The sequence below is a fragment of the Silurus meridionalis genome, chromosome 17 (genome assembly GCF_014805685.1).
Source record: "Silurus meridionalis isolate SWU-2019-XX chromosome 17, ASM1480568v1, whole genome shotgun sequence".
Lineage (NCBI taxonomy): Eukaryota > Metazoa > Chordata > Actinopteri > Siluriformes > Siluridae > Silurus > Silurus meridionalis.
The window spans coordinates 9,080,911-9,096,449 of NC_060900.1; the positions used below are offsets into that span (position 1 = coordinate 9,080,911).

The window sequence follows — 15,539 nt, forward strand, 5'->3', positions numbered from 1 at the left end:
AAAAACGTAGATATTTTTTGTCCCAAATGTTAAAAGGGAATAATTTTTTTTTGGTCTTTGGAAAAAATGGTGCAGGTCATATGATGGCATAAAAAGAACAGTATGTTTTCATATTCTGCATAACAATAGTTGTACATGTAAAATTGTCTAAGAAAAAGAAATATATGCATTTGGAAAGTGAACCTTGTTTGCAAGCCACATCTGTTCTGTGGGAACAGATGTCATAACAATTTCGTGACAGTATCTTTGATTAAAATCAAATCAGACAACGTAGAATAAAATACACATTTCTAAAATGTTTATTTCGAAAAGGAACAGGGATTATCCAGAGGGTATCAAACACTGACAAAAAAAAGAATCATAAATGCTTAAGTAACAACCTTTTTTTCATGAAAAAAGAACATTAGTATAGTAATTAATAGTGTCAAAGATCAGTTTTAATATGTTGCAGTGTTCAGTACAGTGTAAAGATCCCTATTTCAAGCAGTCTGCTTTAAAGTTCAAGCAAAATATTAGTGTACCTTTTCTATGTTTCACATACTAACATACTCAACAAGAAATTCTTGGTTATTACTCGTAGTTATCATATTTATCAAATAAAGCTCCCATTTCCTCATTATTCAAATTTAAATAAAGCAACCGGCGATTATAGCTTGAGATGCTGGATGATCCACAGTGCAATGTTCATAAATCCATCTGATTCTGCATCAACTTTGGACAAAGAATGGTTGTTTTCTGGATACCATAACAACCTATGGACATATATTTTTTTAATAAATACATGTAACAGAACATTTGGTATTATTTGCACACAAATTCCAAGTTACTACCATTGTGTTTACTTTTAGTTTCTTCGTTTTACAATTTCCAATTTACTAAAATACCATATATTATACATCATGTACAGTAAAACCCTATTGTACGAGCAACTAATAGTACGAGCAAACGGAGATACGAGCAACCTTGCTCGCTAAATTTTACTTTATTTTGCAAGCAAATTTCGAAGGCACGAGCAAACCCACGCTTAACTTTTTTCAGTGTTATACTTTTATTGTTAAATTATGTTTACATTACGGTAATTTGCGGTGTATTTATTTGTTAAAATAGGCTACAAATACTTTTAAAGTGCAGAAATAAGCGATCGAATGAGGACTCGGAACGGATTAAATCGCTTTTACATTCATTCTTATAGGGAAAATTAGTTCGAACAAACGAGCAAATGGACCTACGAGCAATTTTTAAGAACGAATTATGCTCGTACAACGGGGTTTTACTGTTTCACACTTTTTTTTTTTTTTGTCTAAGACAATAAATGATCATTGACATAAATGCCTTTTTACCTGACAGGTACTTGCAAGGCCTTTAGAGCTTTGTAGTACTCGATACCCTGCTTATTAGGCACACGTTTATCTTCTGCTCCCAAAGTAAGCAGCACAGGAGTCTTTACCTAATAATAGACAAAGAGTGAGAAAAGTGGGCTAAATGTGGAGTCAAATACATAACATGTCTATATTGTATAAACTGCACCCCATCTTACTTTGTACTCTTAGGGAAAATGTTTTGATTTCCTAATGGTATATGCTACATCAATGTACAAATTATGTGTACAGTTTGTACTGTTTCTTGTAAAATACTGTGGTATTTAATACATTTAAATCTCCTGAAGTAGTTTAATGCCTGCATCTTACATAAAAAGAAAAAAATAGAAAGAATTCCAACATTCCAAAATTACATTTATCCTTTATCTTTCGGTCCAGAGTAAAAAATATTCCCATAATTGCATCCTTGTAAACAGGACAATAGCTAACATAAAATGTGTACAAACATGGTGAGAAGTCATGTGAGAAAAATATGTGACTGGGCAAGTAATATGGCTGATATAGTTAGCATGTGAGTAATGAAAAAGACACAAACTCTGAAACAAACGCAAACTGACCTGTGTAACATGTTTGATGGGTGACTTATTTAGCATTTGCTCCAGCATAGTGGGGCTCAGCATGGTGTTTATGTTATAATCAAATCCAGCTTCAATTGCACACCTGCACACAGACCCAGAACACCAAAAGAAGAAGTGAAAACGTGCCATATGTAAAAGATGTTACCCAGCCTTGATTGGGTACATTTCATAAATCTTTTCTTACTTAAAGCAGCACTGAAATGCAATCAGTCCACAGGATACTATTTCTCATAAAAAGTATTTTGTATTGATGTACATACATACATCAATACTAAATATACAAAAGAAAATGGGACAGGTCTAATTTGGAATTTGTTTTTTTTGTTTTTTTTTTAGAAAAATTATCATTTTATTGCATACAAGGATATCTGAAAACTAAACCCATTTAGTACATGCCATATTACATCAAAATGAAAATACAAAATATTATGTATATATTGTATATATAATACACTGTACAGTGTTTTTTATATGTTTTATTTTTGAATGATCCCAAACTTTGGGAACTTTGTCATATATTTGGCCTGAATCTACTGAAGCCTGTTTCTATAAAAAATGGCCTAATTCCAACTTTTGTTTTCATGCAATTCTGCCTGTTTTCCTTGCAATTCTGACTTAATTTAACGTAAACATCCAACATTTTTTGGTGCATTCACCGGAAGTTTGAAGCTGTTGGTGTAGGAACGAGGCTTCTCTGCTTTATCTGTCTTGTTCAGTCTCCTCCAGAGCTGATTGTTAGTTAGAATTCTCTCCATGGTCAGAGGCTTGGTTTGATAACATACGATTCTATTGATTGCAGCTCATTTCATTTTCAATGTGTGAAGCTTTCTGACACTACAGAGGGGGTGACACTGCCCGATTGGCAAAAAAATGTTGGAATTGCAAGAAAAAGTAAAAATTGAGAGGAATATATATTAGTATAAAGAACTTTTTTTATGTGGTGGAAACGGGCTTCCATATGAATCTTCTCCTTGCCCCTCCCTTGTTTTCTCCCCGTTCCTTCATTTTTTTATTCTGCCACATGTTTACCTTTTCAGAGTGCTCCAGAGTTTAGCGGGTGGTGCATCAGTAATAATGTTCCGTGATGAAACACTATGCTCTGTGTGTAGTTAAATGGACTAAACAAAGCACTGAGGCAAATAATTAGTTTGAATGTGCTTTGAATTACTCAAAAAATTGTTTTAACAATAATTGAATCCACTGTTATTAAACAGATAGAAGTTGGCTATTGCAAATGAATATCACATGCACCCACTTTATTACACACTTCTATAAGATAAAAAAATTCAAAGAGAAAATGAGAGAACAAGCAGCTTTTCTCTGATTACCAGTCAGGAATGTCAGTACTGCCAATCATGGATGCCAGGTTGGTGACTGGATTCAGAGCAACACATGCTTTGTAAAAGTCTGGGTATTGACCAATTAGGTGACATGCCAAGAAACCTCCATGGGAGCCCCCAACAACGACAACCTTCGTTCTGTCGAAGTCGTCTCGCTTTAAAATCGTCTCAACAGCAAACTAGAATGCAAGCAGAATTATTTTACAAATGAGTTTAGTGCTACAATTTATATTTACAAATATAAATACATCTTAATCCAACATAAGACATCTGATTACTCAGCATTCCACACAGTGCCATTATTACAATCATTATTTCTTGCTGTAAATTAGTGGTAACAATAAGAATTGTTATGATGATGATAATATTAATAATAATAATAATAATAATAATAATAATAATAATAATAATAACAATAATAATAACAACAGTAATAATAATAATAATCCTGGCTTTATAAACTGCTGTCTTTACCTGCACATCTTTGACATCTTGGGTGCCGACATTCCCTGGTAGTGAGTAGATACTGTCCTGACCGTAGCCAATAGAGCCTCTGTAATTAACTGAAAGAAGCTCCAATTAGACGAATCACACTCACCACACTAAAAAAACTTTTTTTTTTTTTACTTGACATTCTCTTGACAAAAGCACAAAAGCTTATCTTATGTTTGATCACACACTATCAAAGCACTATCACTGTGTTTTTCATCGGATTCTGGTAAAAATAGGCTATGTATATGTATATAGTTCAATTCAATTAATTTTATTTGTATAACCCTTTTAACAATTGATATTGTCTCAAAGCAGATTTACACAGATACCGTGATGATAAAGAATGAATAGGATTGTCACTAATGAGCTAGCCTGTGGCAACTGTGGCAAGTAAAAACTCCCTGAGATGGCATAAGGAAGAAACCTTGAGAGGAACCAGACTCAAGTAATAGTAATCAAATTCAATCCGTAGTCCTGAGTCAGTGTAGCAGAATGTTGACATTCAGTACAGTCCAAATGCATCCTCAGGAGCTCCTGTTTTGCTCTGTAATATAATGGATCTCCAGGCCAATGATATGAAACATCCCTAGCTGTACAGACTGGCCTCTAATCGAAGAGAACACTATTGAGAGGCAGGCCGGGACAAAGCAAAAAATATAGCCTGATGTATATACACCAGGCTATATATATTGTAGTTTAATAAATAGGAGCCCTACTATAAATAATCGTGAATTATCAGGGTAAAGTCAGGACATTAAGGTGCAGCTTAATCAATCTTGACCATAATACCAAGAAAATGATTACTGATTTTTCTACTCTGCTTCTTAATAACATCTTTTAAAGGATCTCATGTGGGAGACTTCCTCCAGTAACAAGAAGACTTGCTTAAAGTATGTACAGTTCTTCTTATGACACAGACTACACTAATAAATATTTATAATTATAAATATATAATTTTATAAATATTTTTAACATGCGTGAATAAATCCAACCAGCCCTGTGATTGATTTAAATTTCTGTGACCGAACACAGGAATCATCTCGGTGGCAGGGATTTAAATATTGAACAATCTCTGGGATTTTCTGTGAAGGTATATTCTGTTTTGATTTCAATCAGGAAATTTTTTTTTTTTTTTTTTTATGTGCATCGATGTTGTTAATTTGATTTGCAGGAATGTAAAATGCAAATCCTTGTTTTTTATGTTTATTGATCCAAAATGTTTTTATACATTTTCTGTTTGTGTGATGCTTGGTACATTGTGGCTTAAAAAATGTTATGAGGACTCGTAACGCTTCCCAACACATAAACACAAACACAAACACACACACACACACACACACACACACACACACACACACAGATTCCGACTATCACTATAAGCAAGACTTTACAATTTTGTAATTTGATTTAAATAGTCGGGGACACCCCTAGTAAATATACACACCATGCAAGACACCAAAACCCATTTTGCAGAGAACTGCTGAGCCTAAGAGCCATTCTGTCACTATTACAGAGTGAGGTCCACCTAAAGAAAAAGACAGACATAAAACAAACATTGCAATCAGATTCTGATGATTTATTGTTGATTTGAATGTTAGCAATTTTAAGGTATTGGCAATATTATAATTAGTAGTCAAACATATGAATAATCATTCTCATTTCCACATTACAAAAGTTCTTTATAATTTATTTATGTCTTTTTTAAGAACAGACCATGTGGCTTGACAATGAGTGGTAGTTTTGTTCCTGCTTTCACATCCTTTGGTGTCATTAGAATGCCATCAAAGTCCAGACCAGCTGCAAGGTAAAAAAAAAAAATGCAATCTCAAAATAATCAGATCTATCAGTTTACATATTTGTACAAACATTCTTACAAAAGATTGTAGATTTCTTTACTAATTATACAAGAGTATGAATGATAATTATGAGTAATCCTGTACCAGTTAAAGTAAGTTTATAATATCACACTTGCATATGTAACAAGTAGTTGATTAGATTAGATAACTGTTATTGGATGCTGTTACATTAATGGTTTTTCATATATAAGCATCTAAAAAGCAGCCTATATTCATAAGAACATGTAAACAGCTAAAGGAGACTCTTAACTCACGGTATTGTTTGTTGTCCTCCTCTGGAGGAGGGATGAAATGAAGAACCTGCCAGTCAATTTCAGGTTGCATCTGAGTGTCTTCTAGTGTCACCCATGGTACCTCGTTTTCTGAACCGCTTGCTGGGAGAAAGCCTACCCTCTACACACAGCAAAACATTCCATTAATATGTCTAGAATATGACACATCTGAAATATGACAAAAAAGTATATATTGTACAGATGTTTAATGTCCTTTATATTGTTATTGCAGACACATCAGAGCTTAAATCAAAAGACAGTTGCCTGTGAAAACATTACAGTGGGGGAAATAATTATTTGATCCCTTGCTAATTACAAAGAAATGAACAGTCTAGAATTTTTATGGTATGTAAATTTTAACAGAGAGAGACATAATATAAAAAAAAAATATTTTAAAAATGTTATAAATTAATTTGTATTTGATTGAGTGAAATACGTATTTGATACCATACCAAATTAGCAAAGATTCTGACTCCCACAGACCAAAGTTAGTCCTGTCCCTTTAGAAAAGTGCTTTTAATATGAACTCATTATGTGTATATAACACCAGTCACAGAATCAACATCTTCGATTCAAACCTCTCCACCACCATGGGAAAGATCAAAGAGCTGTCAAATGACATCAGGGACATGATTGTAGACCTAGGCTAGAATGAGCTACAAGACCATCAGATTGTTGCCTTGGCCATTTGTTTTTGGTCATAGTCATGCTGGAAAACCCATCCATCACCCATCTTAAGTGTTTTGGCTGAGGTCAGGAGGTTCTCATCCAAGATTCTGCAGTGCATGGCCCCAATTATGTGGTGAAGTCTTCCTGTACCCTTGGCAGAGAAACAGCCCCAAAGCAGAATGTTTCCTCCTCCATGTTTGACAGTGGGGATGGTGTTCTTGGGGTCATATTCAGCATTTCTCTGCCTCTAAACAGGGCGAGTCGAGTTGATGCCAAAGAGTTCAATTTTGGTCTCATCTGACCACATGACATTCTCTGAAGCCTTCTCTGAAGCATTCAGGTGTTCATTGACAAACTTCAAATGGGTCTGTTAATGTGCATTCTTGAGCAGAGGGACCTTGGGGTGTTACCAGTGGTTTTCTTGGTGATTGTGGTCTCAGCTCTCTTGAGATCATTAACAAGCTCATCCTGTGTAATTCTGGGCTGATCCCTCACCTTTCTCAGAATCATCCTTACCCCATAAGGTGAGATTTTGCATGCAGCTCCAGATCGAGCGTGATTGACTTATCTTGTATTTCTTCCAATTTCAATTTATCGTGCCAACAGTGGTCTCTTTCTCCAAAAGCTTCTTGCTGATGGTTTTGTAGCCCATTCTAGCCTCATGCAGGTCTACAACCTTGTCCCTGCTGTCCTTTGCCAGCTCTTTTGTCTTTGCCATGGTGGTGGAGAGGTTTGAATGGAAGAGGTTGATTCTGTGACAAGTATCGCAAAGCTGCCACTCTTGGGGCCTTTGAGCAATGCCCATAACCCTTTGTGCTCCAGGGGCACTGTACCATGGCTGTCCCTGTGCTCTGACCACAACTTCCTAACATCGCTGGGATTTGCGAAGAAAGATTTTCACTGTGCTGTGAAGTACATGAGACAAGCATATACTGCCTTCCTTTCTTTAATAAAAAACTTAAACCAACTAAATTGGTACAAACAACATTGCGTTGTACTGTTGCCAACTGACTGAAATAGACAACTGCATAAATATAGACCACAAATACAAAATCTATGCTGTTTTAGATTTATACAACTTTACTTGCTTCATGCAATTCACCTGTCTTAGTTTGTAGTTCTTGTTTCTTTACTTATTTATGTTTGCTTGTTTGTTTAATTATTTACCAGACTTGGAGGACAATTTGGAGATGAACAGCTGACTACCATCAAATCCCTGTGAATAGTCAGTAGGCACCAACTTCCCATGTCTGACACTAAGAAAAAAAGAAAAAGAAAAAAAAAAAGACTGTAACAATTACATAATATAATGGGGTAAAGTTAGCATGAGAAATTAAAAATGCGCCTACTAGAGGTGAGAGATGTAACTTGGCCTGTGGAAGTATCAACCACTAGAATATCCTGAAAAACAGACAAATAAAGAAATTCAGAATTAGAAATTAGAACTAATAAAAAAACAAAAACATATAGAAACTTAAATGTTATTTTCATTTCATTTCCAACTTAAGTAAAATATGGTTCTTCAAGCCACAGTGCATCAGGATTTAAATCCAGTTTAAAGTCAAGACAGGAAAGTTTAACAAGTGTTATCTGCTCTGCATTTTTTTTGTTACTAGATGTATGCAATATTCAGCATCAAAGATGTCACAAATACTACATGAAAAACCAGCATGAAAATACATTTAATTTAATAACCTGTATTGTTTACAAATAGAACACAAATTAAAAAAAATCAGGTCCCAGAAATAGATCAGCTTTACCCTGCTGTGCACAACAAGACTATGATGAAAAAAGTCTCCTAGCCAATCAGTTTTACCTTACGGCTTCTCTGAGCAGATGATATGAGAACTCTCTGGCTGTCAGCTGACCAGCATTGATGAGACAGCATAGAGTTGTAGATACCAGTAAAGCCATCTGTATTTAAATTATAAATAAAAAAAAACAAAGAAAACCATAAAGAAATATCCCATAATTATTTAAAAAAAAAAGTATAATGATTTGCTGTGGTAAAAACAGCTAAGCACACTATTACCTTCTCTGGGTCTCTTGACCACATCAACTACAACAGATGTCTTCTTTGTATACCAGTCATACTACAATAATCCACAAGTAAAACCAAATGAAGAATTTTACAATCATTCCAGGAGTAAACACAATGCACAAGCACATAAACGCACCATGCAGAGTTTGTTGCATTGCTGATGGGGGCCGTACACGTCACACTCAAAATAGACAATGCGGCAGTGATCTGGACTCAGACGAGGAGACATGACTGCGGTGGAGTCCGATAACTGTTCTAAAAAGGAAGAAAAGGCAGACTGTAACAAAATAGGTGTATGTACATACCCATGACACAAACACAGCTATTTAAATAATAAACCATTTAATAAAGAAGTACTGCATACCACATTTTCCACGAGTGAGATCCACATAAAACAAAGAAGATCTAATAAACAGAAAATAAAGAGTATAAATGTACATTATAATTGGGATGCATCCTGAAAATGCAGTCTACCTGTATATGCAAGCTAATTTGTCTCTTTAGGCATTTAGAAAATAGTTTATTATTGCATATAATATAACAACTATGAGGCTTAGTGAGCACAACTTATTTGCATTTAGTGATATCCACAAAACTCCACAAAGGTTGACACACCAGAGGTGGCAAAAGTACACACATCCTTCACATAAGTAGAAGTACAGATACTCATGTTTTAAAATACTCTGGTAAGTAACGACCGACTATACTTTTTTTCTCAAGTTAGGGTAAAAAAAAGTTTGGGCTCTGATATGTACTTAAGTAAAAACTAGCCATTACTACTAATCTGTTTTAGTGTCACAATGGTAAGATAAGATATACCTTTATTCGTCCCACAGTGGGGAAATTTCTCTATGGTAACTGGACCTTATGTTATATTAATATTAGGGCTGTCAATCATGCGATTGTCACGAGTAACACGATTAATCGCAACTTAATCCCACATTTTTATCTGTTCTAAATGTACCTTAAATTAATGCTTTTCATGGTTTTAATACTCTAATCAACAAGCGCATGGACAAATATGGATGCTTTATGCAAATGTACGTTTATTATTAGTGAAACAATACTCAACATAGAGCATGAAGACAAAATATACCGAACCTTTGCTATGTTTCCACAGGGACGGTTATGATACCGGTTATGAGGGATGGTATCTCTTCTAACTTTCATATGGATTACATAATCAGAGAATACTTGTTTCATTTTTGTTTTGCCATTTCAAGCTTTATTTCCATATATTTATTATGTCTGTGAGGCGAGTATACACTAAAATTCAGGTTGTTTAATTTGTGTGCCTGTGAAAAGAGATGACAGAGACGGCAGAGAGCACACCCTGTCTGTTTTTCCTTCATTTATAAAAGAACAGCGTTTTATTGTTATTAAGTGTATACAAGTAAAAGTGGACCCTTTACAGAGTCGAATAATGTATCACGCTTATATGTACGATAAAAAAAAAAAAAAAGACTACCGTAATTTCTGGTAATTTGTCTACACTGAAACTAATAAACTTTACACTGGCTTTAACGAAAGACACTAAATGTAATATGTTGCAATTCTAATAGGAGCATAGCGGTATTTTGGGAATACAGCATGCCACCGCATTCTTCCGCTATTACTGCGTGTGTGGAGACCGAGGATTATGTCCTTTTTATTTTCTGATGCTCATTTCTAGGTTTCTTTGTCTAACCCATAATGCTGTTGCCAAGAAAAATAAAAAAGCACGAGTTTTGGAAACCTGTCTGTGCTTATATGATTTCTGTTGCAACTGGAGTTTTAGTGAGCTCTCCCTTCACCCAGACTCAACGCGTTACAACGGCTTGTATCTAAACAGTAGCCGACCAAGTAAGTCATTGTTCACTGTCTTCCTCCTTCCTTTCACAACCACAGTGGTACCTTGAGCTACGAGTGCATTAATGTACGAGTTTTCCTAGGTACGAGCGGTCACTTGGTCGATGTTTTTGCTTTGTTACGCGAGGAAAAAATTGAGGTACGAGCTCGAGACGCCGCTGCTAGATGGTGAAGCGAAGCCAGAAAACAAAGATTGTGACGAAAATTAAGATAAGCAAAGTTTTGAAGTTTAAAGATACGTAGTGTACAGGAGTGATAGTAAAAAAGTGGTCAAGGGACCACTGTATTTCTCTCGGGAGTTTATCTTTTGTCATCGTCGTGCGCCACCGGTGGAAGTTTTTTCTCCCGATGCCGTACAGCTCAGAACACAGGTGGAGTGCCTTTTTTCGTTTCCGTTCAGAAATTTTATTTGTCTAATGTTATGTCGCTCAGTTTTTGGCTTGTAGTTTGTGAAACCGGGAAAAACCCAGGAAGCCGTGTTTAAGCCGTGGGGTTCAAAATGTGGGAAAAAAGTAGCGGCTTATAGTCCGAAAAATACGGTAATTCATTAATTTTGGCATTATGAGGGAAAAATGCTACAAAGTGAGTAAAAAGTGAGAAGAAGGATTTTAAAGTCAATGTAAGGCTTGACTGGAAGTCAGTGAAGCTGCTGCAAAATCGGAGTAATGTGGTGAAATGAAGCAGTTTTAAAAATGATACGAGCTGCCAAATTCTGAACCAGTTGAAGCTTATGAACAGCATTTTAAATAAGACCAAAAAGAAGGGAATTACAATAATCGATATGGGAGGTAACAACACTTAAAACAAAGATAGCAGTAGCATGGTGAGTGAGAGAAGGACAAAGACGGTTGATATTACGTAGATGAAATTACGCAGACCGAGTGATGTTATTAATATGTGATTAAAATTACAGTGTACTGTCTAGGAGGACTCCAAAACTCTTAACCTGAGCAGAAGGGGAAACAAAAGAATTGTTAATTGGGGAAAAAAGATATAAAATTTAAATATACTATTGATTTATTTCCAAAAAGAAGAAATTCTGTTTTCCCACTATTTAAATTGAGAAAATTTGAAGAGACCCAGGTTCATTAAAGCAGTCAAGTAGGGAGAGAGAAGGAAGGGTAGAATTAAGATTGCCAGAATAATAGAGTTGGATGTAATCTGCATAACAGTGGAAAAAGAGTACAATATTTATTAAAGATATTGCCAAGAGGAGGAAGGTATATGATAAAAAAGAAAAGGTCCCAGAACAGAACCCTGAACAAAATTTGTATCTAAATTAGTGTAATTTAATGAACTGAGAGTGCCCTGATATGATTTAAATGAGCCCAGGAGGGTGTGAGTAATGTGATTTGGAAAGAAGTCGATTTAGAAGGATAGTGTGAGAGATGGTGTTAAAGGCCGCACTTAAAATAAGAAAGATAAGAATAGTTACTAAACCAGAATCAGCTGCCATGGGAAGGTCATTAGTCATTTTTAAAAGTGCAGTTTCTGTACTATAAAAGGGGTAAAAACCAGACTGGAATAGTTTATACGAGTTATTACAAGGTAAAATGAGAGTGAAGCTGAGACGCAACTATTTTTTCGAGGATTTTTAGAAAGGAAAGGTAAATTAGATATAGTATGGAAATTATTGAAACCATTAGGATCAGCACCATTTTTTCAGAACTGTAGTAATAGCATCGGCTTTAAGAGCCATAGGAACAATTTCAGTAGTAAAAGAGAAGCAAATGATAGCAGAAATAAGAGGAAGCAGAGAGGGGAGACAGGCCTTTACCAGAACAGTGGAAAGAGGATCCAGCGAGTAAGTAGTAGACAGACTTGTGTATAAGATCGAAAATATCTGAGGTGATGAGAAGCTGAAAAGCAGAGAATAAGTGAGGAATAGGGTAAGATTCAGAAGAAGAGGTAAGGGAGGAAGGTGAACCTAACGGCAGGTGAATTTGATATATTTTATGATAGAAAAAGGACATTAGAGTGTTGCAGAAGGCAGATTAAAATAGATATGACGGTAAAGAACATGGGGGTCTAAAAACAGTATTGAAACGTTTAATACTTATTTTCTCTGTTGTGTTCAGGGAAATTGCATACTCTGTTGCGTAATTTATTTTTATCCTTATATTCTATTTCTATTTTTCATGTTTACTTGTTGGACATTCATTAAAAAGCATTCCACTACATGTCGTACTCTGTATAAATGTAAATGTGACAAATAAATGTTGAATTTGAAAAAGAAATTCTTGAGATTTTCTGATAGTGTTTAAACTTTGTCAAAATAGACACAAAATCCAATGAACTAAATATAATTGAGTCAGGGAGAGAACCAGTCCTTGATCAGACTTTAAAAAGTCTTACATGGTTTTTAAGTAACTCAAGGAATAAATAAACTCTGAGGACACATATTTGACATGTTACCTGTTACATGATTTAGATGCCATGATTTTTTATGCATTTGAATACATGAGGTATACGAAATTTATATTATACTATTTTTAGAGCACAAGCACCCATCTGTGACCACCCAATGCCACCTGCAAAATAAAAAATATAAATAAAAAAAATCTGCTCCTGTAATTTATTTTTGTTTGGCTTTGCTCAGCCACATTCCTAATGTAAACCTCTACAGTAAAATTACAAGACTGTAAAAAAAAACTTTTAGAACTTTATATGATTTACAAGAATTAACATAACTAACCAATTGGAAGACATTACTAATAATAATAAGTGGAAGTAAGTGTTTGGAGTTTCAGTTTGGTTACAATAGAAACATGCAGTCACACTAACTAGTCTTTCGATAAGATTGAAGAATCATGCTCTGTGTGTGTGTGTGTGTGTGTGATGAGTACAGAAATTACAAGAATTACAGAAAGTGGTTTTCCATTTCTATGTCAGAGATGGAATGGCACAACTCATGACTTTCTAAACTATTTTCTGGCAGGTCAAACGTCAGAGGAACCTTATCCATATTTATGATGTGGTGCGGCCCGATTCAGTGGAAGCGCGATTTGATATAAAGAGTTTCATTGGTTCACCTGAACCTGTTCAGCAATTTCATTGCCCTAATGTTATGGGGCTACGCTTTTTGGCTTGAAGCTTGTGAAACCGGGAAAAACCCAGGAAAAATCCATAAATTAGCTGCTTTGTTGTTTAAGCCACAGGGTTCAAAGCGTGGGAAAAAAAGTAGCGGCTTATACTCTGGAAAATACGGTAATGGTTATTATCTAGTATAGTATCTAAAGATTGGTGGTGCTCCACTATTCATTTAACTGTTTAATGACCTCACTTGCATATTCCAGTGGCCTTTAATTTTTCTCTTTGGACACTATTTTCTTTTAAAGATGTATCTTCCTGTTCTTACTATTTTCAATGATAAATTTAAAGTCACTCCAGTGTATATCATCAACACTAAATCCACAGATGTCGATGCTTCGCAGCTGTTGTACTGTTGTACTAAATTTTGTTCAGTATATTAAGCAACTAATTTCAAAGCACCACATTCCCATTGAAGATGTGTTTATCTTCAATGGGAATGTGGTGCTTTGAAATTAGTTGCTTAATATACTGAACAAAGTTCTAAACGCAACACTTTTGTTTTTGCACCAGCTGTGCGCAAGTGGAGGGCGGAGCCAGACGGAATGTGGGGTAAAAAACACCTGCAGCTGATGAGACTAATCAGTGCGCTCGTTTCAGTCTGGCGATGCCAATAAAGAGGAGAGCGATGCCAACCTTCGAGAGAGAGAGACACCAAGCATTGAGACGAGCGGAAGGGTCGCCAAACGGGGACCAAGCAACGGCGGGCGACAGTGAAAGACTTGTCGGCCGCAGAGTGAACTCGGTGGGTGTGAGAAAAGGCCTGCCAGTCCGCAAGGAAACTCGGGTGGGCGCTAAGAGAGAAAGCGTGCCAATCTGCGAGTGAGACGGGCGGATGCTGAAGAAGCGTGTGCCAATCCGAGGCGGACTACTGCTGGGCGAAAGTCGAAAAAGAAAGGGTGTGGGTGAGCCCTGGCATGAGTACTGGAAAGGAAAGCACCAGGGTGAAAATGAAAGTGAATAAAGAAAGCTCTGCTTGGTGAACTATTGCCTGTCTACCTTTCTTCTAGTATGGTACCAGTGAATTTGTTACAGCACCATTTTTAATGAGCTGAACTAAGACCTTTTCTATGTACACAAAACTCAAATGTTCCTGCAGTCAGCATGCCAAATGCACACTCCCTCAAAACTTGCGACATCTGTGGCATTGTGCTGTGTGATAAAACTGCACATTTTAGAGTGGCCCCTTAATTGTGGCCAGCCTAAAGCACACCTGTGCAATAATCATGCTGGATTATCTCAGCAAAGAAGAAGTGCTCACTAACACAGATTTAGACAGATTTGTGAACAATGTTTGAGAGAAATGGGCCTTTTGTGTACATAGAAAAAGTCTAAGATCTTTGAGTTCAGCTCATGAAAAATGGGGGCAAAAACAAAAGTGTTGCTTTTATAATTTTGTTCAGTATAGTATTCTTGCTTGTGTTAGCATTTTCCCTGTTTATTGGAGTGCTGATAGAGGAGTCTTTGCACCTGGTGGAAGTTTTTGAGTGAAAAAAAAGGGACTGTGTCAATGAAAAATAAATTGGATCAGCAACAGGACCACAGTCAGTGTACTAGGTTGTGGTGAAGGTCAAGAAAATATGATCACATAACCCTAATCTTATCATCCCTGCACTGGCTTCCTGTTAAGTTTCGAATAGACTTCAAACTACTACTTCTTACTTTTAAAGCACTAAATGGTTTGGCTCCCATGTGTCTCTCCAGTCTTTTAACACGCTACAATCCGCCACGCTCCCTGAGATCTCAAAACTCTGGGCTTCTAGTAGTTCCTAGAATAGCGAAGTCCACTAAAGACAGTAGAGCATTTTCACATTTAGCTCCTAAACTCTGGAATAGTCTTCCTGACAGTGTTCAGGGTTCAGACACACTCTCCCAGTTTAAGTGCAGATCAAAAACATATCTTTTTAGCAAAGCCTACACATAACATACATCTCACATCATAACCTTGTGCTCCAGAACATCTGATCACATGCA

The 15,539-nt window shown here is 36.0% G+C and overlaps 1 protein-coding gene across 1 annotated transcript in view; it reads right to left on the reverse strand.

The window, feature by feature from the left end:
• Window positions 1-283: 283 nt before the first annotated feature.
• Window positions 284-15,539, reverse strand: part of apeh (acylaminoacyl-peptide hydrolase) — a 29,215-nt gene continuing 13,959 nt past the window's right edge. Inside the window, exons 10-23 of the mRNA XM_046871506.1 lie at window positions 8,992-9,032; window positions 8,764-8,882; window positions 8,619-8,679; window positions 8,403-8,500; window positions 7,936-7,987; window positions 7,754-7,842; window positions 5,900-6,038; window positions 5,503-5,586; window positions 5,234-5,314; window positions 3,772-3,860; window positions 3,286-3,476; window positions 1,937-2,039; window positions 1,341-1,447; window positions 284-752 (exon numbers count right to left, since the gene is read on the reverse strand). Of these exons, the coding sequence (XP_046727462.1) occupies window positions 647-752; window positions 1,341-1,447; window positions 1,937-2,039; window positions 3,286-3,476; window positions 3,772-3,860; window positions 5,234-5,314; window positions 5,503-5,586; window positions 5,900-6,038; window positions 7,754-7,842; window positions 7,936-7,987; window positions 8,403-8,500; window positions 8,619-8,679; window positions 8,764-8,882; window positions 8,992-9,032 (1,360 nt within the window). The 3' untranslated portion in view covers window positions 284-646. The remainder of the gene's footprint in view (window positions 753-1,340; window positions 1,448-1,936; window positions 2,040-3,285; window positions 3,477-3,771; window positions 3,861-5,233; window positions 5,315-5,502; window positions 5,587-5,899; window positions 6,039-7,753; window positions 7,843-7,935; window positions 7,988-8,402; window positions 8,501-8,618; window positions 8,680-8,763; window positions 8,883-8,991; window positions 9,033-15,539) is intronic.